We start from the raw sequence: 24,125 nt of genomic DNA on the forward strand, positions 1-24,125 counted from the left end.
GATTGGATGGGCAGGATGATGAATAGGGTGCGTCGCTGGTTGTATTATTGGGGGAGTTCTTTACAGCTTTAATTTCTTTCTATATATTCTAATTTTTGTCTCCTCTTCAATATTTTTAACCTTACAAGTCTTTCTTCCATTATTAAATTAACTCTGACGCATTAAAATCTTCCTTTTATCAACCCATCTCTTTTCATATTTCAAAACACTCTTCTTTTCCTTTTTATCAATCCATATTTTCCACGCTAGTTCCATTGAGCAAAAGTATTGCTTTAAATTTTTTTACAAAAAAATATTCTAAATTGTGTTTGGTAACATTGCTCCTTATGCTAATCTACTTTTAATGACTTTCTTTAATCATATATCCTTTGCAATTCTACTTTCCTAAATAACAAAAATTTTGTTAACATTTTTCTATGAATTATTTCATTATCCTTCCTTTCAAATTAATTTCTACCCTACTAGTAAACCCATATTGTCCTGCATTTCTGGTAAAAATTTTTTAATCTTTTCTCTGTGATAGGAGAATTGCAACGCTCCTTCAAATCTTTTCCAGTACTTAAGTTCAAAAGTAATTTGGAGAAATTACTAACTGATCTTTAAACATGCTGTTAATTACTCATAAAATAGGAAGTATAATAATAGGAAGTACATTCCCATGTTGTAGTTCCCATTAGAAGTATAATAAGAATATTTCTACATTCCTATTAGGAACATATAGAAGTACAGGATTTTTAGAATAATATAATATATATATTGTAACAAAAAAAAAATTATCAATATAATAAATCTAAATTTCATACTTTTAATGAATAAACAAATTTCTCTCTGGGCTCAGATAATCACACCAGTATATTTTTAATAATAAATTTAATTAAATGTATAAGTATTTGATATTTCTTATTTTTCATCTGTATTCAAGTAATATAATACATAGTTAATTATTTTTCCTTAAAAAAAATAATTACAGGTCACATGTTTTTTTCACTTCATTTTTTAATGTAATTTATCATGATGTACAACATTATAAAAAGTTGGGCCCTTAATTAAAATACAATTCAACCTTTAATATTTAATAATTGAATAATAATAGCAAACACCATAAAACTAGTATTTAACAGCCAATGTTAAAATATTATCCTTCTTTAATATAGGAGGTAGATATCTGTTTGGCTGCACAGTAATATGTTTTCTACATACATTTACATACTGATTTATTTTTCTACCATCTTATACCAGGCCGTAATTCTTGCAGTTCAGCACTAGTAATATATCCATATTTTTGGCTATATTGAATCTGATTAGGTGGTGGTGCATCAGAAGTATGTGTAAAAATTTTTCTTTCTTGTGGGGATTCTGCGGCAGTAAATTTTTCATTTGATTTTTTACTGCTGACCATATGTCTAACAACATTCACCTTTTGAACTGTTTTTAATGTTGGCTGAAAGCAAGTTGAAGTTTTTACCTGAAAAGGAATTAAATTACTTTAAAATAATGTCAGCAGAATTACAGAAATTTAGAAAACATAAAAAATCAAAACACTTGAAAATAATTCACATAATCATATGATTGCACAAATTATTTTTATTTCTACATAAATATAAACATCCAACTTAACCACTTACCACATGTATGTATTTTAAGAAACAGTATTCTGAAAAAGATGTAAATTTAGTTTGAAGTTGAATTTCAAAATATAATATTTGTTTTAAATATATAATTTCCAATTTTTAACTGTAACTTATCTGAACAAGACAGTTAGGTGGTTGTGCTCTCAAATATCTAAGTTACACATGAATTTGAACTATTCAGGAAACTATTATTATTTTTAACATAATTGATCATATATAAAAGTTTTTACCTTTCTCACATTCTGAAATAGATCCTTGTTCAAAAGAGAATCAACTAATAGTACAATGAAGTTAGTATTTGTACCCAGAATTCTTATATAACTAAGTTTGTGAATGAATTTTAACCAAACTATTTCCAATTTTAATTTAATTACCCATTTTTTGATCGCTGATCAGTACAATTTATTTTTAATTACTCTCATATTTATAAACAATCTTATGCAGAAAGCATTATTTGCTAACTGAAGATAGAAGGTAGTATGTTCATTTTTTGATTACCCACATATTTTTTTGGAAAATTTCAGGTTGAAAACATCATCTGCAAACTGAACATGGACATTACCAGATGACACCCTAACATCTCCAATAGGCTTTTTCAAATTCTCAATGGTTTTGCAAATGAAATTTAGCTATTATTAATTTTCCAGTTTTTTAATGATAATTAATCAGTACAATTAAATATTTTATCACCATAAGATTATAAATAAACTTAGTCCAAAAAATGTATTTATTTTACTCTTAAGTAGTACAGCTTGTATATGAATTTTAGCTTACCAGAAATTTCTTATTTTACAGTAATTGAACAGTAAAATTAATTTTTTAACTGTTTCCCTGTTTTGTTTTTTTTTTAATAATCTTAAGTTGAAATGATCATCTGCAAACAAAAAGTTTCTGAATCATTAAAATTCATGTACAAACTGCTGTATTACTTTTAAAAGATTTCAGAGTATCATCAGTTAACTTCCTCCTTGTTTGGTTTGCAGAGACTGGGGTTTTAACATGAGATTTTAAAAACCAAAAATATATATATATATATATATATATATATAAAATTACTGTTAAGTTAAAATTTAAGAGCTACTAAACAGCTTTAAAACCCAGATATTCTTTTTTTGTGCAGTCCCTATATATAAACTGCTAACTTTATTTGCTAAGAAATTTATACCTTAAAAAGAGAAGGCAATAATTATAGAAAAGAACCTAGGTAAAACTAAATTGCATACTTGTAAAATTTATTTACCATTACTGTAGTTAAAAAAAATGTAGTTAAAAAAATAATGACCAGGAAATATTTTCAAAAATTGTAAAATATTAATCTTTATCTCCCAGTGAATTACAGATGATGAATTTGCAGAACTGAGTTTATATATCACTGATGTAAATGTCTACCAAGACATTTACATCAGTGGCATCTCAACAAGGCCTGCCTTATTACTATAAGATGAAATAAGTTAGAGGGTGAAAGACAACTCCCATTAAAGCGCATCAGGGCTATGAATGGGGGGGGGATAGGCATCACAAGGCAGGTGTCCTCCCCTGCAGGGCTGGGATGTAACTTCCTTGTGTGGTTTTGATTGACACGGAAATCATTATAGGTTATTGAAGTATGAGTTTGAATTAATAGCACCTTAAAAAAGGATCCTTAAGGATAGCATCCTTAAGGATCCACCTTATTAAAAATTTAACTTATATTTAAGTTATATTTTAATACTTCAGTTAGCATGCTAAGACCCCACTTACCCTGGTATTGCTTTTTCAATCCAAAATATCCTAATGGAACCGTTCACCATTTTCATCACTGACTGCTCCTACATTTGGTGGGAAGAAATCAAAATGCGAGTCCAGGAAGTGAATCTTCAGTGACATGTTGCATCTCATGATTTTATAAAATTATAAAAGATCAACCACTACTTGTTTGTAATTTTTGGATTTACTGTTTCCTAAGAAGTTCTGGCAAATGCTATTAATAAACTTCATGCAGCTTTTTCCACCTTATTTAATGTACTATCAAAGATGTCATCTTTAATAAATCTCTAATTTGAGGTCCTATAAAGATTCCTTGAGTTTTGCTTCACTGATCTTTGGAAACTTATTTTTTAAGTACGAATCCAGGCCCACTTAGATCCATTGGCTTCAGTTGGCTTCACTGGATTCAGTATGGCCACTCTTTCTGTAGATAATGATTTTTTCAGCTTCTGCTGTCTCATTCGCAAAGAATACAACAGTATTTGGTGAAACCAGGTTGAAGACACCACAGACATTCCACTGAAATTCTTTCTTTATTTTATCTGGCAGAAGTTTCATGTTCACGTAAATTTCTTTCAGCTATACACGAATCAGTAAATAAACGCCACTCCTCTGTTTTGTACTCATGCCCATGAGCCCATCTTCAAATACAAAGAAATTCTTGAAGTCATTATGCTTATTCTAAAAACACATACTGTTGTTTGTAACTCACCAAAAATGTAGCAAACACTGTCCAAGGGGTTTACACAATTTCTAGGCATTTTGCAAAATCACACAATATACAAACATTCAAATCATGAAATGTAAATCTAGAATACATCATAACTGAGAAACGTTTATACTGAGCTACATTATATGAGCACATACACATGAAATATGTACTGATGTCAACAGAGTGAACAGTGAACACAGATTGGCTATGGCTTGAACCAGTAATTTAGGCGTTATAATCAAAACTGATGTTGACATCACTTTGACAAATAACGATGTAAAATCTGTAAGAAAGCCATCTTCCGATTCATTTTAGAATTGCATCATCCAACAGTTATGACTAATTGTATTGCATTTTTAAATGCTTAATACAATTTTTTTATTCATTTTGTATTATAAATGCGTAACGTCACAACATAATTGCAAAATTTTATCACTACAGGTGATAGAAAAATTTTGTAATTAAAGGGGAAAAATACAAATAGAAGCCACTTCTACTTGCTCTGAGACAAAATTTTGTATACCATTGTAATTACCTAATTAAAACTGTCAACATCTACAGACGTTGTTGGCTGACTTTTTTATTTTTGTTCAGTTTGTTTTTTAAATTTATTTAAATTTTTATTTTTATTTGTAGCATCTTTTTTTTATATTAAATTTACTTTCTTTTAAATAGTGTAGTTTTTTATCCCTATCACTTTTTTCTTCTTTTATTTTGTCTTTATTCCACCACTCTCTCTATTGCAATTTAAAGGCCACTTTCATTTTTCCCTACATATTTTCTCTGGCTGTTGTCTTCTATATGTTTCTCCTGTAAAATTTCATCTACCATTATTGGGTTTTAACTCATGTTTTCCCTTTAAAACTTAGTTTTGGTTTTTTAATTTCTGATTTTCTCTTGTTTTTCTGTGTGTGTGTGTGTGTGTGTGTGTGTGTGTGTGTGTGTGTGTGTGTGTGTGTGTGTAGAGGTAGGTAAAAAGAGATACACACTTCCCTATTTTTTACCTTTCTGAGTGGACAGATGAATTAGGAGAAGATGATTTTATAACCGAATTTGTTTCTATATAGATACTAAAGTTGTGCTTATACAACTTTAAAAGGTAGGTGGTGTGTAACAAAGATGAAAGATTTTACTTTTAAACTACACAAATTCTAAGGTGTTGGATAAAAGAATATTTTCTTTTATTTTTATTTTTAAGAGAATTTTTGTATTTCACATTCTCTATATCATTGGCATGTACAATACTGCTGATATGACACATCCTAGAATGAACTTGGACACCATGATATGGTCTATAGCAGCGTTTCTCAACCAGTGGTCCACGAGATGTTGCTACCGGTCCCTGAACAAACTGCTTACAAAAAAAATTTTTAATTATGAGAAAAAATGAACATTAAAAAATTCATATAACGATAATATAAATTGAATATGTTATAATAATTTAATAATGTTCTGTACAAATATATTGGAAAATATTGGTGGATGTTTAATTTATTGATTATATTGTATTTTTTGCACAATTGGTAACAACAATAAATTATCCCACGAAACATGAAGTGTAGTAGTGGAAAATATCAAAACAACGCCTGTACTAAAGAATGCGGCTTTAGGGGTACCTTTGTTTTATGACTTAGCTATGTGGATGTTCAATTTATTTAAAACACTACATTTTCAATTGTATTCTTTACTTTACATAGTCGACTAATAGTGTTATACTTTTAATTTATTTTGGTTTACTTTTAATTAATTAGGTTTAAGTAATTTACAATCATTGAAACAATTGTGCATAATGAGCAAAAACAAATCTCTCACTAACTTTCATTATTTACAGTTAGTTTGTTATATGATTTGTTTGTAGTTCCTATTATTAAATAAAACAACCTACATTTATTTTTATTTTTGTCTGATTTTAGTTTATATATTGTTTAGTTAGTTTTAGATAGAAGTGATATTAATTAATATTATGTATATGTAAATTTAATTACTAATAAAATAAAAATATGATAAATATTTTTTTCTTGCTCGTCAAAAATGTTAAGCCATGGGTACCGGCAGACCCTTGGCTTAACATTTTTGACGAGCAAGAAAAAATATTTATCATATTTTTATTTTATTAGTAATTAAATTTACATATACATAATATTAATTAATATCACTTCTATCTAAAACTAACTAAACAATATATAAACTAAAATCAGACAAAAATAAAAATAAATGTAGGTTGTTTTATTTAATAATAGGAACTACAAACAAATCATATAACAAACTAACTGTAAATAATGAAAGTTAGTGAGAGATTTGTTTTTGCTCATTATGCACAATTGTTTCAATGTACCCATATATTTTTCTATAATTTTACCACTCCATCATACACTGGTCTATGGGACACATAATTGTTTTTAGGCTGCAGTAGAGCTTAACATGTTATAATAAATGTATTGTATTCCAGAACTTAAAAAGGTCTAGTAAATTGTATAAGTACAATAAAACAACCTAATATACTACTTTTTTAATAGGCATATTTTGAATATAGCAACTATAGTGTCCACTGAAAGTAACCAAAAGAAGTATTAACTATGAATTTACAAAGTATTTATTAATTATAACCATAAAAAAAATGTGGAACTGTTGCTTTGAATGTTACTCACAAGTTCAGTTGTATGGTGCTGTTCTTGAGGTGATGACACTAATTTAATGTGATCTCCACTCGCATCAGATTTTTTATAGCTGAGTTGATGCTCTTGATGCTGATAATATTTTTGCACTTTTTTCCTTGTGTTCACAGATTCAACTGCAGCTGGGGCCGATGTTGTTTGTGCTTTTGTTGCTGCAACTGCTTTCCAGTGGCTAAGTTGACTGTTTCGCAAACTGTGTCTGTGATGTGAATGACCAACTAGGAAAAAAATTATTTTTTTCAAATAAAATAATAAACAAAGTGGATTTGTTTATTTTTGTAAAATTAACAAAACTGAGCTATGGTTTGTATCATTTCTATTATGTGAGATTTTATAAGCAGAAATTGAATAATAAGGAAATATATAAGAGATTTATTACTGTTAATGCAGAATTATTTTTCATTGTGACAATTTTTTATATTTACTAAGAGAGAAATTAAATAATTACTGAACATTTAATTACGAAATAGTTATTTAAAAAAGAAATCATAATATATTTCTTGGGCAAATGTGAGCAGTTTGCAAATAATTATGGCAGGCATCTCTGTTATAGTTATAATATCATCTGTATTACAGTTGATACCATACTTGCACACTTTATACTTCTTTTACCCATAAGTAGTAAATATGATAATTTAATGTACAATTCTGAAGTGTGGTAAGTTTATTTATTTATTTTTTTTTTTAATTTATACATATGAAAATAAAAATATTCTTGTTTCTATGGTCAAAATTATAATTAAATAGATTATAAATTACTCTGACACTACAGTTTGGATTTACCTGTTATTCTGTCAAAAGAATCTTATTCTGTTATGACTGATTGCATAACCCATGTTTTTATGCTATTTTTTACAATAATATTTTTAAATTTGATTAAATAGCAATAATAGAACTGCATTTATGTATTTAAATAAGCAAATGAAGGCAATTACTGAACAAAAGTGACTGTTTTTAAGTGTGTTGAATTTAAAGTTTATTCACTTCAGTAGGCTTTAAAAAGTTTGTTTTAAATCTGTAAATTGCTTGTTACAAACAACTAATCAAGAATTATAAAACTTTCATGCTAAAACACTATTTTGGTGGTATTAAATAAAAATAAACAAAGAAGATACCAATAAATAAACAGACAAAAAAATTACACAAGGTTTTTGCAATATTCTTGTAGGAATAGAGGACTAACTACAAATTTTTATGAACTACCAAGCTAAAATAAAAATGAAAGTAGGTTTAAATGAGATGTATGCAGATTACGTGCATGCTCACACATTATTATGAGAGATATATATATATATATATATATATATATAGAGAGAGAGAGAGAGAGAGAGAGAGAGAGAGAGAGAGAGATAGATAGATAGATAGAGAGAGAGAGAGAGAGAGAGAGAGAGAGAGAGAGAGAGAGAGAGAGAGAGAGATAGATAGATAGATAGAGAGAGAGAGAGAGAGAGATAGAGAGAGAGAGAGAGAGAGAGATAGAGAGAGATAGATAGATAGAGAGAGAGAGTGAGAGAGATATAGAGAGAGATAGAGAGATATAGAGATCTATATCTCTATAGAGATAGAGAGAGAGAGAGAGGGAGTGAGAGAGAGAGGGAGAGAGAGGGAGAGAGAGAGAGGGAGAGAGAGAGAGAGAGAGGGAGAGAGAGAGAGGGAGAGAGAGAGGGAGAGAGAGAGAGAGTGATAGATAGATAGATAGATAGATAGAGAGAGAGAGAGAGAGAGAGAGAGAGAGAGAGAGAGAGAGAGAGAGAGAGAGAGAGAGAGAGAGAGAGAGAGAGAGAGAGAGAGGGAGAGAGAGAGTGATAGATAGATAGATAGAGAGAGAGAGAGAGAGAGAGAGAGAGAGAGAGAGAGAGAGAGAGAGAGAGAGAGAGAGAGAGAGAGAGAGAGAGAGAGAGATAGAGATAGATAGAGAGAGAGAGAGAGAGAGAGTGATAGATAGATAGAGAGAGAGAGAAGATCCTTCTAATCTCTGGTTCTAATTCAGCACCTTTCTTCTTTCTTTTTCCTGTTTAGCCTCCGTAACTACCGTTTAGATAATTCTTCAGAGGATGAATGAGGATGATATGTGTGAGTGTAAATGAAGTGTAGTCTTGTACATTCTCAGTTCCACCATTCCTGAGATGTGTGGTTAATTGAAACCCAACCACCAAAGAACACCGGTATATCCACGATCTGGTATTCAAATCCGTGTAAAAATAACTGGCTTTACTAGGACTTGAACGCTGTAACTCTCAACTTCCAAATCAGCTGATTTGGGAAGACGCGTTAACCACTAGACCAACCCGGTGGGTTCTAAATCAGCACCTATTTTTGTACAACCATACTTTGTTTATATCAGCCAGTATAAATGTGATATTAAAGAATAATATTTATCTAATTTCTTACCATGTGAAAACAAAACACAAGTACAACAATTTTAGAAGATTAATTTAACTGCATAATATCTACATACAATAAAAGATTGGAATTTAGTAAAATATTAGAGATAGAATTACCTAAAGTAGCGGCAATACAAATAATACTACAAAAAAAGTAATCTAAATGATGAGAAAATATGGTGCTATGGTGCTAGATGATGAATTTGCTAATTTTTTTTTAATTAAATTTTTTCTTTAGCCAAAATCTACGAAAAAATCAAATTGTATACTATACAAAAACAACAATACTGCTTACAAAACTAGTAAAAACATTAATGTTATCATAGTATAATGTTACAAACATTTCACTCGCATAAGCTTTATTAATGATGCATATATTAAAATAATAATTGCTAATTATTTTACTCAGCAGAAACTAAATTTTCACGATAATGAAGATATAACGCACATTTTTTTTTTTTTTAAACCAACATATGTAGTTCTAATATGAATTATACATACATTTAATTTATCAGGTTAATTAAATTTTTTCTTTAGCCAAAATCTACGAAAAAATCAAATTGTATTCAAAAAAAATACTGCTTACAAAACTAGTAAAAACATTAATGTTATCATAGTATAATGTTACAAACATTTCACTCGCATAAGCTTTATTAATGATGCATATATTAAAATAATAATTGCTAATTATTTTACTCAGCAGAAACTAAATTTTCACGATAATGAAGATATAACGCACATTTTTTTTTTTTTTTAAACCAACATATGTAGTTCTAATATGAATTATACATACATTTAATTTATAAACTAAAAAAAAATTTTCCTGAAGAATTGGATATACGAACAAAAAAGAAATTGATCAGGTTAAAAATAATAAATTTATTTACATCCTGCAATATGAAAAACGTACTATGAAGTAGAAAATTAATTCTAATTATGGTAACATTAATCACCCAACAGGTAAGTCTACTGGTTAAACTCATCACTGTAAAATCAGTTGATTTTTGAAGTCGAGAGTTCTAAGGTTTGAATCCTTGTATAGGCAATTGTTTTTAAATGGATTTGATTGCTAGACTGCGATACCGGGAATAAACATTTACACTTTCATTGCACTACTGTATCTGCAGTTACATCAGAGGCCTGGCAAGCATGTAGCAGTTAATTGCATTTGCATGCACACGTATACACACACACATTCTCTCTCTCTCTCACAAATTTTTCAACTTCCATTATTTGAATGGAAGTTACCATTATTTTAACTAAAATATAAACAATCCTCAGCTTGCTTTGGTGACACCATCAAACCTTTTTCTTTTCCAAAATAAAATCTTTTAAAAAAAATTAATTTGCAAAATATTAATTTATCCAATTTTAGCAAAGAGGTCAAAACTCTTAAAACAAACGAATTCGACTTTCTTGATTATTATCAGATCTATTTTGCTGAACTTTATAAACAATTTTCTGGCAAGCAGCATGGATGATTAACCCACCAGGCTGGTCTAGTGGTTAATGTCTTCCCAGATCAGCTGATTTAGAAGTCGAGAGTTCCAGTGTTCTAGTAAGTCCTAGTAAAGGCAGTTGGCCTAGTAAAGGCAGTTGGTTAGTTTTTTACAGATTTGAATACTAGATTGTGGATACCAGTGTTCTTTGGTAGTTGGGATTCAATTAACCACACATCTCAGGAATGTGTCAAACTGAGACTGTACAAGACTATACACTTCATTTACACTCATACACTGAAGTAATACCTGAACGGTAAATTGCAGACATATATATAATCTAGTTTCACTAATGATTACTTACTAAAAATAAAAGGACTATAAAAAATATAATAATACAAGACAATGCATTAACTGGGTATTACAATTATTTATTTACCACTGGCACTTGACTGTGCTCCAGTTCTTGGTGGATGTGTGACAGGTTTTCTTCTAATACCAACTTGTTGCTTCTTTTTTGCCAGCAGTTCTTCATTAGGTGACTCACTTGTTTGCTCTTTGTAACCAAATTTAGATGTTGAATTGCGAGAATGTGATATGTTACACCTAAAAAGTATAATTATATTTATACAAAATCCTACTCTTAATTGTCCAGCTATAAATCTTAAATTAAATTACCTACCAACATTAACACTATCAGTGTTAATTATCATTCACCTAACATGAATTAATGGATGAATATATATATTTATATTTATGTCCTTGTATGTATGTAAGAATTTTTTGTCTTGACCAAAAAAATGTTTCATTCATAGCAAAACAATTTAAAAATATAGAATAAAAATTAAAACAAAATTATAATCAAGTTTTGTCAATGAGTTAAACTTCAGATTTACTGCAATTACAACTATACAGTCAGCTGAATACTGATAAATATGGATGATTTCCTCACGATTAATGTTATGGTAAATAATATCATGTAACCAATTTATTTATGACCTATTTAGTTGTAATTTTCAAAGCCTGTGGTCATTTAGCAAGTTTGTGATAAAATTTATAAATATAGTAGTATTTCCCCGGTTGTTTTATTAATTTATAGCACGTTTAATGTTATAGCAAACCTCAAAAAATTTCCTTATTTTGAATTGATGTTACATATTTTTTTATAAGTTATTGATAAGAATTTTTAAAGTTTTTTTTTATAAAAGTTTGGAGGTATCAAGAAACAGTTTTCTTTTTGAATGGACAGCAAATTTTTCCCAACTTCTAAAAATCACAATAATAATGTTTTCTAAATACTATGTTATCATATTTGTCATAAATATATGTGTTCTGCGTAGATAAAAATTATCTTCATTGGATGGTTTACAGGATTCACAAACATTATCTATAACACATTTGTGTTATGCAGTGGAAAATTTTTCAGGTAAATTGTTCATACATTGTTTACAATGTTTATTTTTAGTATTATCATTGATATTTTTTTCTCGTTTTGTATACCGATTTACTTTTTTATTTGTGCAGTTAATAATTATAAAGTCAATTATTTCTTGATTTAAACTGTTAAAGCTGTGAATTATTTAATAAATTTTATTTCTTCTCTGAGGTTGTAAGGAGTAAGTATGATTTATACTTTAATATGGAAACTTAGTAGTATACAAAAACACTATTGCATTTTAAAAATAATGTAACATCATACCAAGGAAAGCTAGGCCAGGGTAATAATCATCAGACTTATCACATCATCAATTTGATCAAACATCAAAAACACAAAAAAGGCTAAGTTAAAGACAAACAGAATATGCATTAGATGGTCATCATAATAATTGTAATTAAATCAAGTCCAATTCAATTTCAAATGTCTATAAAAAGGGCTATTCTGGCAGTTAAGATAGAAACGGCAACCTTAACAAGAATAAAATGTCACCTATATGATCACGATGGCAAGGTCTGAGATCCGATTAAAAATCTAAGAGTTAAACAACATGGACAGGACGTCACAACTTTTATCTTTTCTATGTAGAAGCAATTCAGATTATTAATCAGAAGAGAGAAATTTGTGACAGAATTTTGTAAAAAGATTCTCACACCAAGTAGGTTGGTGAGCCATAAATAAGACATCTACATGTAGTTAAATTTGGTGACAAGAGTTATGTATATAAGGTATAAACTGCAAAGCGAGACAAATATGTGAGTATAGAATAGATAATTTAGGATGTAATAACAGATTAAATTATGTTATACAGATTAAATTATTAGTACTTAATAGAAAGAATTGGAGGATGATAGTAACCCATCAACTGACCGATACTCAATAAAAAAAAAATCATCCCTTAATTTTTCTTTATAACTGAAACAAATGTGGCATAAAAGTGCATTTTATTTGCTACAAAAAGTTATATTTTTCCATATAGTCACCATTTGAAACTACATAATTTTCCCAATGGTGAACCAGTTCCTATTCCATCAATGAAGAATGCTAACTGTCTTTCCTTGATCCATGATCTCACTGCATTCTTCATTCATCATTCAAGGTGAAATGAATTCCCTTAATATCCCACTTTCATTGTGGAAAGAAGCGAAAATTGCAAGGCACCAAATCTGGTGAGTATGGAAGGTGTGGAATATGTGTGGAATATGTTTAAATTTCAACTTCACAAGAGTCTCAGTGGTTGCACATGCAGAATTATCAGTACTGTAGATCATTAAACATGACAACGCATGTCTCTTAAGGTATTTTAGTATGCGTTTTAGAAGCACTAAAATGTGTTTCACTTGCTTTTGGTAATTCTCATCAGTCACAGAAACTGCTCAATCAATGTGTCGTTCATCCTTAATATTTACTTTACCAGCTTCTGATGCATAAAATTTTATTGCCTGCCATAAACATGTTTTAGATGGCCAATGAATGTCACTGTCACTAATGACATTAATGCTTTCTAACAAGTTCTGAAAGATTAGCAGTAGGGGAATGAAACTACAAGATAGCAGGACCTCTCACATTTAAAACATTCTGTTATGTTTCAGTGTTCATGACACTTCAGCCTCCCCTAGTAATATATAGTAATAAAAGCAGAAATTTTAAAGTTTTTTAAAACTATTTTTATTGATGTACATCTTGACAATTATTTTTAATGCTTTCTAACGAATTCTGAAAGATTAGCAGTAGGGGAATGAAAATACAAGATAGCAGGACCTCTCACATTTAAAACATTCTGTTATGTTTCAGTGTTCATGACACTTCAGCCTCCCCTAGTAATATATAGTAACAAATGCAGAAATTTTAAAGTTTTTTAAACTATTTTTATTGATGTACAACTTGACAATTATTTTATATATTTTGTTTTTTTTCTATTATGTGAATATTATTTTAGAAATGCCTTTTGGCGGCACAAAAAGTATTTCATTCACTAAGAAAGGTAAAATATGTATCATAAATGGTTCAGAATTTGAAACAACCTAGTTATTAATTTTGTGAATTATAACTAATCAAAGTAAGGGGCTTTGAATTTTAAAATTCTAAAATGACGATTTTTATGGGTTTACCCAAAAGGTAAAGGGTTCTAAGGTACATTCTCAAAATCAATGCACACAATATTTTATCAGATTGTGGTAGAGCTATAATCAGCTTTTATTTTGAAATAATAAATACCTTGTTTCTAATATAATGGTTAATTTAAAAATAGCCTAAAAAATATTAAACTCATACTAACTTGTAACTCTAATATACTCAAATATTTTGTAATGCCAAGAAGAAAGTACAGTAAATTTTTTTAGCAATTTTTTAGCACAAAAGTTAAAAACAATTTTTTCTAGTGTTTTTTTTTTTTTTTAAATGTAAGTGCAGTGTCTATCTACATAAAAGTGAACTTAATAAAATAATGTAAAATAGTACAGGCTTTAATTCCATACAATTATGTTTTCTTTTTACTGTTAAGTTTCAAAATAATATAGCAGCTCACACTCAGGTATCTGTCTAGATTACAATAACGATTAAAATAGTGATAATACAAAGTGCAACTTTTATAAATGAATTTTATACATTGTCACTTTTTGATTTATTTGAAACTATTTCTCATTTTGATATGAAAGACTTTTACTTTCTGATACACACACATATTTATTGTGTGGTAGTATATATAAATATATTTTATATATATACAAATATATTTTTTTAATCTGTAATCTTTTTGTCTTGTTTAGATTAATATTAAAAATCTATAAAACAATACACAGCAAATGTTCATTATACAAAACAAACTTAGTTTAAAAAAATAAATGCAAAACTAAATTATTGAAATTGAAACATTTATTACCACAGTAGTATATTTCTCACCATGTGTAGAAATGTGAATTGTATTTATTTTGCGATATATCTCCAGCACTGTGGCTATGTTTAGCATTACTGTTTCTTCGTTCACTCCCTCTTATGGCCTCATACAGTTTGTTTCTATATTCATCAACTGATAGCTGAATATCATCACATAGTGGTGGTATTACTGAATTGACCATTGAAACTTCTTTTTGAGAATTATGAAACCTGTAAAATAAACTGATATATAAATATTTTGTTAGACATGGTATTTTTATCACAGAGTCACAAAAGCTTGTCTCCCTGGAGTTACAAAACAGTTAATTGAAAAAAACTGCATTTTTTATTATATTAAATCATGTTCTTTTCTACATTATTCTCATAAGACAATTCTTTTAAAGAAAACCTGTAGCAACTGTAAAAAAATAATGTATAAAAGGATTGTATTTTTCCTGCTTATCTGTTGGTACAATTTCAGTGTAACATGATTTTGTTGAAAGATTATCTAAGTATTTATATTCAAGTATATTTAAAAATATAGTAAAAAGTATTAAATTTGTTTTGATGGTCAGTTTTAATATGGTTGGAATTTTGAAAAGTTACTACCATTGGCTTCAAGGAAAGAAAATTAGAAAGGAAGTTAACAGAAAATTTTTAATTCAATGAATCATCAAACTTTTTTAACAGCACTATTGCAAAATCCCAGGTGATGTGATAGTTAGGATATGAAAACTGATATGATGATCACATCATGGATCACACTCTTTAGAAAAGAGATAAGATCATCAGAAACAACACAATTAGGAAAGGAGATTGAAAAAAAAGCCTCTTTTGCCACACTATCAGCACGCTTATTGCCTGAAATTCCAGTGTGGCTGGGGATCTAGCAGAAGCTCATAGATGTGTTACACTGATTAATTGCATAGATAACAGTGTGTCTGGCATACATGTCAATTTGCCTGCAAGGCACTCATGAAATCTCGAAAAGTACTTGTTGAAATGTTGGATTAATTATATTTAAGGCCTTATTAATAGCATAAAGCTACGCAACGAAAACACTGGCAATGGTAGGAAGGCCAAATATGAATGTTATATAGCCAACCTCAAAAGCATATCCAGCAGAATTAACATTTTTAGAACGTCAGTATGAACTATGGCATCAGGATTCACGCAGTTTATAATATAAAATTTTTCTTGTAATATAACCGGATTTGTGTACTTATGATATCGACAAAGGCTAAATCAGTAATTAACAAGAGAAGGCCGCCAAAGGGATTAAAAACACGGAACAAAGAAAGAACTGAAGGTAATTTGTATATTTAGAACTAAGAAAAGACGCTGACCTCTGATGCCAAGCAGAGCTGTAGATCTCTGCTGTTCCTGGTATCAATTAAGATGCGGGTTAGAAAACACCGCATCAAAGATTGGATAATTTCAAGTTTTCATAAGAGTTATTTAAGAGCTGATCATTTGGCTTCGTCTATTCCAAAGGGATAGCTCACTACTTTCCACCAACAGACTTACCAGAGGGCTTGAACAAAATGCACCTGTAGTAAGACGGATGAGTATATGATGGACTGAATCAACCATTCTAAGAATGGTGGACCGAGCGGATGAATAAGCCACGCACCCGTAGTCTAAGCGGGAACGGATCAGAGCTCAGTAGAAACACAAGATGCACACTCTATCAGCTCCCCAGTATTAGATAAAACTCTCATCATGCCTTAGTATTTTTAAACATTTTTACCTTCAGCTCCTTTTAAATATGTCATCCACATCAGTCGTCGGGTCAAACCACATTCTTAAAAATTAACACGTATGCATAATTCTACTGGTTCATTATGTAAAACCAGTTGAAGGTGAACATGTTCTCTCCAGAGTATTTATGGCTACGGCAAATAAAGTAACACTTAGGACACAATCCTGTGGTATTCAGTTTTCTAGTGTAAAACCTTCGGGTATCGTTGCTCCAACTCTAACAGACCGATTGAGGAAACCCCCTAATAAATGCAAGATTTCCTTCTATACCCCGTTCATGCAGTTTATTTAGAATAAACTGGATGTTTATTCTAAATAACAACCTGTCCTCCAAGCCGTCTCGTACGCCTTCTGAAAATCGAAAAATACCGCAACCAGGCGTTAGCGAAGTAAAAAGGCATTTTGAATAACAGCTTCCAGGGTAAATGTATGATCGATAGACGATATACCTTGGCAGAAACTGCATTGTTCGGAGACAATTAGAGCATTTCTCTCAAGGTACCACACTAGACGACGGTTTACCATTCGTTCCATCACCTTGCAAAGGATACGGTAAAGCGAAAACAGTGAACTTGAGGGGAATGATTTTTCTTTACCAGTTTTTAGTATGGGAATCACCAGTGCTTCTGACCAAAAATCTGGAAACATCTGGTCAGAGAATATTCAATCATAGATACACAAAAGATATCGTAGTGAGGGTCTGGGAGATCTGACAACATACTGAGCGATATCATTCCCAGGGGATGTATTACAAGAATTATTCATGGCATACACCTTAACTGATACTGCGAATCTCCGACAATAAAAGACTTACTTTCTACATGCAACTTACACCTGATGAACTCTGGAAAATATGATGTAAGTGAAACTGACAAACGTATTGCCAGTCGTGTTCGCCACTTCAATTGGCGTCTTTACGAGAAGGTGTAGTTTTCCAGTCCAATCGGTTTTGGAGACTGTCATGATCCACATATGGCCCTAACTTTTCTTCACGCAACCAATGATGGTGTTGTCCAAATAATAGTATATCTATAATTCATCCATGACTTCCGTTTATTACACCGAAACACTCGACGACATCATACAGCTCTCGCATTCTGGAAGGCGCAAGTCAATTTTGTCGTGGGTCTTCGATTGCAATTACGTAAAATTCTGCGCCGATCCCTTAGTGCACACGCCTGCCATTCTTCATACTGGCTAAAAGAGTCGTTGTACCCGATCCAGTCTGCTTTTCCAACCATCCTTCTGTGTAACTGATTCTGAGACAAATCACTATTACCGACTGAGATAACCAGTTTGTGATTTGCTTCCAAGAATGTTTTTGGAAATGCGCCTGGCAAGACGTGGAAGTATGAATGCTGAATGAAACAATAAATCAATGGACAAAAATGTACCTGATGAAGATGACAAATGTGTACAACCCACCGTTAAAAAAGCAAAGATCTAAGTTCTACCTCAGTCGATCCCTCAGGCAGAAAATGCTGACGAGCACCATAAAGGGTGATGGGAGCTGAAATCACAGATTACTAAGCAAGTAAATGAATTTGTGAAAACAGACTAGACACATCATCCTCACATACCAGTATTTGGTGAAAGATGTAGGTTGCAGATATTCATTTTAAATGGCTCCAGTATCTTCTCTGAGGCTGCAGGCATGTTTGTCAGTAGCGAAATACATGCTGCTAATATGATTTTCTTTAGGAAAACCTCCACACCTTCACACCCTCTACCCTTAGTTTGATGGTCGCATCGTTTGCAGACAAACACAAAAGGATACATCATCCTGTGGATGGAGGTAACTTTTCTGCAGACACAGTATTAAAGGATTTTCTTGCTATATAAGGAATTTAATATCCTCACGATGAGAGTGGAGACTGCAAAAAATCTACTGAATAATATTCGTAGTCGTAAGAAATAACTTTTTCAGCTATATATAAAAACTCTGCACGCAGATTACTTATCAAATACCAACCAATTTTTTATTTTTGGATTGTATGACCTTTAACAGTTGCTCCACTTCTTCGAGCACTCCATCCACCACCATATCCTCTTAGAAACTGGAGATGGTGAAGGGGACTTGGCAGTCTGAGAGGGATATTGCACAGGGATATCTCACAGGGATATTGCATTTTTTGCTGTGTAATTGGTGCAACAGGAAATTTATAAGAGATGATGTAACAACTGAAGTGGATTTAGATAAACCACCATCGGTTTTTCTAGCATAAGTCACCTTCTGGACATTACTTAATGCTGTAATATCAGCTGTGAGCAACTTTACACATTTTGACAAAGCTTCTACCAATTTGTTTAGTTATTCACACAATGCATACTTCTCTTTTTGAAAATTATTTGAGCCAGCCTGTACAAAACTAATACCAAGATGTACAGGATTTCTCATGCTGAGTGATTTTCTGCATTCTCGACATGCCAAAGGGAAGGACACTTTCTGCTCAGTAAAATTTTCAAAATGGCTTTTTCTTCTTTATAAGTGGGATATTCTTGAGACCTTACAGAGTGTGACTTTACCAATTTATATATTTTTTCCCTCAGTACATGTCATGTATAGCTGCAACACGTACAAATTTGTTTCTTTCTGCAATCAATTTTGGTGTGACCAAAACCCTGACACTGGAAGCAGTGTCTCAAATTTAGTATACATAGTTGCACATGGACAGAAAGGTCCATCCATCTTTTATATCATCAGGAACAGATGATTAGAAGTTTTCTAATCCAAGGATGGTGGTACATCACAACCGTTCTCCTTCTTCATGATCTACTGCACAGAAGTGACAGACTGCAGTGAGAGCTCTTCTGAGATCTCTGATAGTTCAATATAAGCCAAGTCATGTCAAAAAATCTCTCCTTGTTGGTAATTAGTGTGTTATGTGATTCCACTATTACTTTGTCCTTCCCTAATTGCTAAGAGATTCCAACTCTGTTTGTCATTATTTACCTTGATTAACAGGTCACCAAGTTTTTTAATAGACTAATAGAGAGCCACAAAGCTGCTACAACACACTTGTTTATTAGGAAAGAAGAAACCTTCACCAATGATTTACCTTCTTGCTTATACTTAACTACAAGGAAACAGATATTAAATAACTAGGCGCTCTCTGTTACATCACTCGTTTCCTTATTGCTCAGTACATCTTCAACTGATAACATTCTTTTCAAACTCCAGGATTTTTTGATGGTTTTTGTCAATGGACCAACAACTACCAAACGATTATTAATTGGGACTAATGTACAGTTCCTACAAGTACTGGCGCACTCCAGAGGGGCGCACACATATTGGAGCTAGAGCTACATACAAGTGGTTTTTCCCAGGTGCACAGAGAGCATCGTTTGAGACTCTATGTAGAGCCGTCTACCCATTGGCACAATAGTTTCCACCTTGGGTTACAGTTGCATTTCGTAAGGTGTCGCAACACCACCAAGAGTAAGTGTAAGAAGAGTCTGTGTAAGATGATGTGTGTTGCTATGTAGGGGGAATGCATGTTGTAATTTGTGTAGTGTTTGTGGTGTGATGTATGTACGTGGTGTAAAAGGTTCAGCAACTCGATGTGTAGTAAGGAAAGAAAACTACATAGGCTAGGGCTGTGGAGATGCCAACCCCCGTAGTTTTAAAGAGTAAGACTCCCCGTCGGGGTGTAATAATCCATACATAAAATGAGTAACTAGCAGTTGTTGAATAACTGACATAAAAAAGAGTAACTGGCATAAATATTGTTGAGAAATAGTTCAGAACACAATAACTGTCATAAGTAAAGTCATTGAAGTCATTTACATTTCAGGAACATCAAATAATCCATGTGATGTTTGATATGACCTAGTGATGCTTAAATTAATCAACATCTATTTACCTTTAATAATGTTCTTCTACAGTAAATACATTAAACAGTGTTACATTAAAAAATTTCAGTTTGGAAAAAACTTCACTCAGATGATTTAGCCATTCTAATAGACTAGCAAACTAGTTTTGAGCGTAGCCTGGAATAGAACATATTCCACCAAGAGAATGCATACACTCACTATAATCAGAGAGTCAAAAGATGTTTCATTATATGTTCAACATAATGTTTCATTATGCAGAAAGTTTTATTACACTAATATTTAAACATGTTTAAAAAATATTGGATATTAAAAATAAATAATATAATTATATATTCTTGAAAAAATGTACTATTAATTAAATTTACTTACATTTTAATTAAAAAAAATTATTTAATAATAATTTTGTAAAACTCTTACAATAATAAGGGTTTCATGTACATAATTTTTTTTACACATTTTTATTTTGAAAATATAAGAGGCTAAAAATTAATTAAAAATGACAACTTATTTTAAATAATTTTTCATATTCTTCTAATTGTAGAGTAAAAGCCAAAAATGCTTGGATTTGTTTTGTTTACAATTGTTATCGTTCATTTTTATACTGATTCTACCAATACTGATTTGGCTACATAATTATCTTCTGGAGGTGTTAGAACCAATCACACTTTTAACATTTTTCTAAATCTCAAAACTTATGCAAATTCTTTCGCATCCTTTACATTTGCAGACTCTTTTAATGCTTTTTCATTAATGCTTCACATCTCACTTTCAATTTCATTTTTTTACTTTATTAAGCATATAAGGACTGTCCTAAAAAACCAGACCTTTCTAAAATAACTCCAAGAGATAAAGCATGGGATGTTGGCCCTGCAGATCTGACTGGTCTAATCTTTTGAGATCAAGTAATAACAAAAAATTTCTTGTCAAATGGCTGTACTGTCTTGCTGAAACCAACATTCTTGTTGGTTAATTTTTCTCTATCAATACAGTAAACTGATGTATTAAATTGCAATAAACTTTACTATATCATTACCAAAAAACAAAGAACTCATTACATATTGCACGGAGATTTATACAAAAACATTAATTTTAAGTATATGTAATGATTATTCATTAAAGTGTAAGATTTTCACCACTTACACAGTTTGCTCACATAAAACTGACAGATAACAGTAATGATAACAGTTTATCTTCATAAAAGAGTTTGGTCTCTAAAATTCACATGATCTAGCTTCAATCCAATTTTCATCAATAAAAAAATAAAATAAAAATACTGCAAAAGCTTTAGAATGATTTGGTTCTTTGAACTCATTAACAAAAACACTGTGGTAAGCACGTAGTTACTTTTCTTTTAATTCTGAAAGCAGTAATTGATGACAATATATCTGCATAACTTTCTAAGAGATTTTCCACGTAAACAAGTCACAACAGTTAACCATATAAGAACTGACAAGTTAACTGTGATTGTTGACTTTGTCACTTTTATTTGACACAGAATTTCAGACATGATATTGCTGAGACTTATTGGTGACTGGTAAGTTTTAAACTTCTTTCAGATGTCTGAAAGATTAATATGTGAAATAAGTATTTTCAATAAACAGTTATAACACTTAAAACTCTGATAACAGGACATGGATGAATGGATAATGTAATGTAATAATGCATAACAAGGTTATTTAATCACTATATGCAGCTAATGTGTACAGCATTGGCATCAGACAGATAACAAAAAAAATTACTTAAGCCTAAATAATGCATCCCCATTCTAAGTGTTACTTCATTTTAGAAACACTTATTTCTTATACCTTGTCAGCATTAGTGATCTTTCATCTATAATGTAAATCATGCCATACTAGATCACATCCATCTAAATCATGTATCTGATTCCAGCGCTGATTTTACTCTTTCTTTATCAAAAGTTAAGGATTTTCATGAATTGCCAATACATTGATTGATGGCTACAAATGAAGATATGCATATGTCACCTTGGCAAATTAATAGTTTAAAAGTAAAAGTAAATAGTTTAAAGTAAGTAGTGGTTAATAGTATAAGTAGTTTAAAGTAAAAGTAAATTAAGTTTTGAGTAAGTAGACAAATATAAAGAAGACTTACTTGGCTACATAAGGTTGTTCCAAAGCTTCAGCAGCAGTTAATCTTTTGTGTGGATTAAATACTAGTAAACGAGATACTAAATCAACACTGTCTGGTGCAGCATCAGCCAGTACAGATTCTAATGGAGTATGAGGTCCAGGAGGTGTACGCTGCAGCAGATTGCTGCCATACCCAGTACATACTGAATCTACATCTACAGTAACAGATGAATATAAATATTATAATAAACTTTAAACTGTTTAAATAAAATATTATATTAATGAAGGACCAAATTTCAATTAATAATCCACAGTTGATGAAGTGCATATATTTCAGGATTCATAAAAATGTAAAAACTTCCAAAAGAGGTAATAATATATAACAATTTAAAACTGTTTAGCATATATACAAACCTCTATGCAACTTTGCAAGTATTGAATTTTCTTCTTTTACAATAATACATGACAGAATTAGATTAACTATGAACCCTACAACAGTGGTTTGTATGACAAACCAAGATATAAAGTTAAGTTAACTTAGTTAAGTTAAAGTTATAAGTTAAGTTATATCAAATAATTTAAATTAATCTCTTAAAATTTCCTGCTGTTTTCATGGGAAAAACAGATTGCATTAAAAGAGCTAAAACAGATAAACCAAACAGTATAACTAAATTTTCTTAACATTTTTATGTTTTACAGCATATGTAAATATAAAATCCAATTTTCTTAATGTAAACATTTCTTTATGATTTATATTTAGAAATTTCATCATTATAAAGAGATCACTTATTCTGTGAATGATTTGTTGAGATCAAAAAAAAATTCTGATGAATATTGAAAGTAAGAAATATATCAAATACATAATTGATACCTATTAACTGTTTACATAACCCAGTTTGCCCTGATTATGTCTGCAAATCATTTAACATGAATTTATTGGCTTATAACTGCGTTACATATTCATGCTGGAACATTTTTAATAAATTGCACATTAGACCCCAGTCAAGCTGGCAGAAGATATTCATAGAATTGTTGCAAATCATCAAACTGAGTTGCAGTCTGTTAATTTTCATTTTAGTCTTGGGTACATGAATGAATATGCTTCCTTTATTTTGTCAATTTTTTATAAAGTAGATGTTGAATATATATATATATATATATGTGGTTTTACAAGCACACGAAAGTATCCACAATCAGATGGAAATATTCAAATTTGACAACCATTACAAAGCACTTGGAGAGTGCTCTGGACTCAAAATGGTCATCAAATGACCAATTGATGACAATGGTCATTCTCAGTATATGACGACAGTTTGGGATTGTACTGGCAATGTATTCAGACAATACAGACACTCATTTTGTTAAGCTAGTTATGTTGGAAACCTAAAATAAAAATAGAAAAGTCTGTAAGCTATTAGTTGTCAAGACTGGCTCTGAGATTAGTTTACTGATTTTTAAAAAAATGGTGACATTTATGGGTATGGACATTTTTATTAAAAAAATTTCTTCCATATTCCTGCTTATGTAATTAATATCAAAAAAGG

The 24,125-nt window shown here is 30.6% G+C and overlaps 1 protein-coding gene across 1 annotated transcript in view; it reads right to left on the bottom strand.

Annotated features, from left to right (window-relative positions):
• Positions 1–1,049: 1,049 nt before the first annotated feature.
• Positions 1,050–24,125, bottom strand: part of Erk7 (Extracellularly regulated kinase 7) — a 47,909-nt gene continuing 24,833 nt past the window's right edge. Inside the window, exons 6-10 of the mRNA XM_075354727.1 lie at positions 22,604–22,796; positions 14,924–15,127; positions 11,027–11,193; positions 6,738–6,982; positions 1,050–1,465 (exon numbers count right to left, since the gene is read on the bottom strand). Coding sequence (XP_075210842.1) covers positions 1,223–1,465; positions 6,738–6,982; positions 11,027–11,193; positions 14,924–15,127; positions 22,604–22,796 — 1,052 coding nt within the window. The 3' untranslated portion in view covers positions 1,050–1,222. The remainder of the gene's footprint in view (positions 1,466–6,737; positions 6,983–11,026; positions 11,194–14,923; positions 15,128–22,603; positions 22,797–24,125) is intronic.

This window comes from Lycorma delicatula, chromosome 1 (genome assembly GCF_047948215.1).
Source record: "Lycorma delicatula isolate Av1 chromosome 1, ASM4794821v1, whole genome shotgun sequence".
Lineage (NCBI taxonomy): Eukaryota > Metazoa > Arthropoda > Insecta > Hemiptera > Fulgoridae > Lycorma > Lycorma delicatula.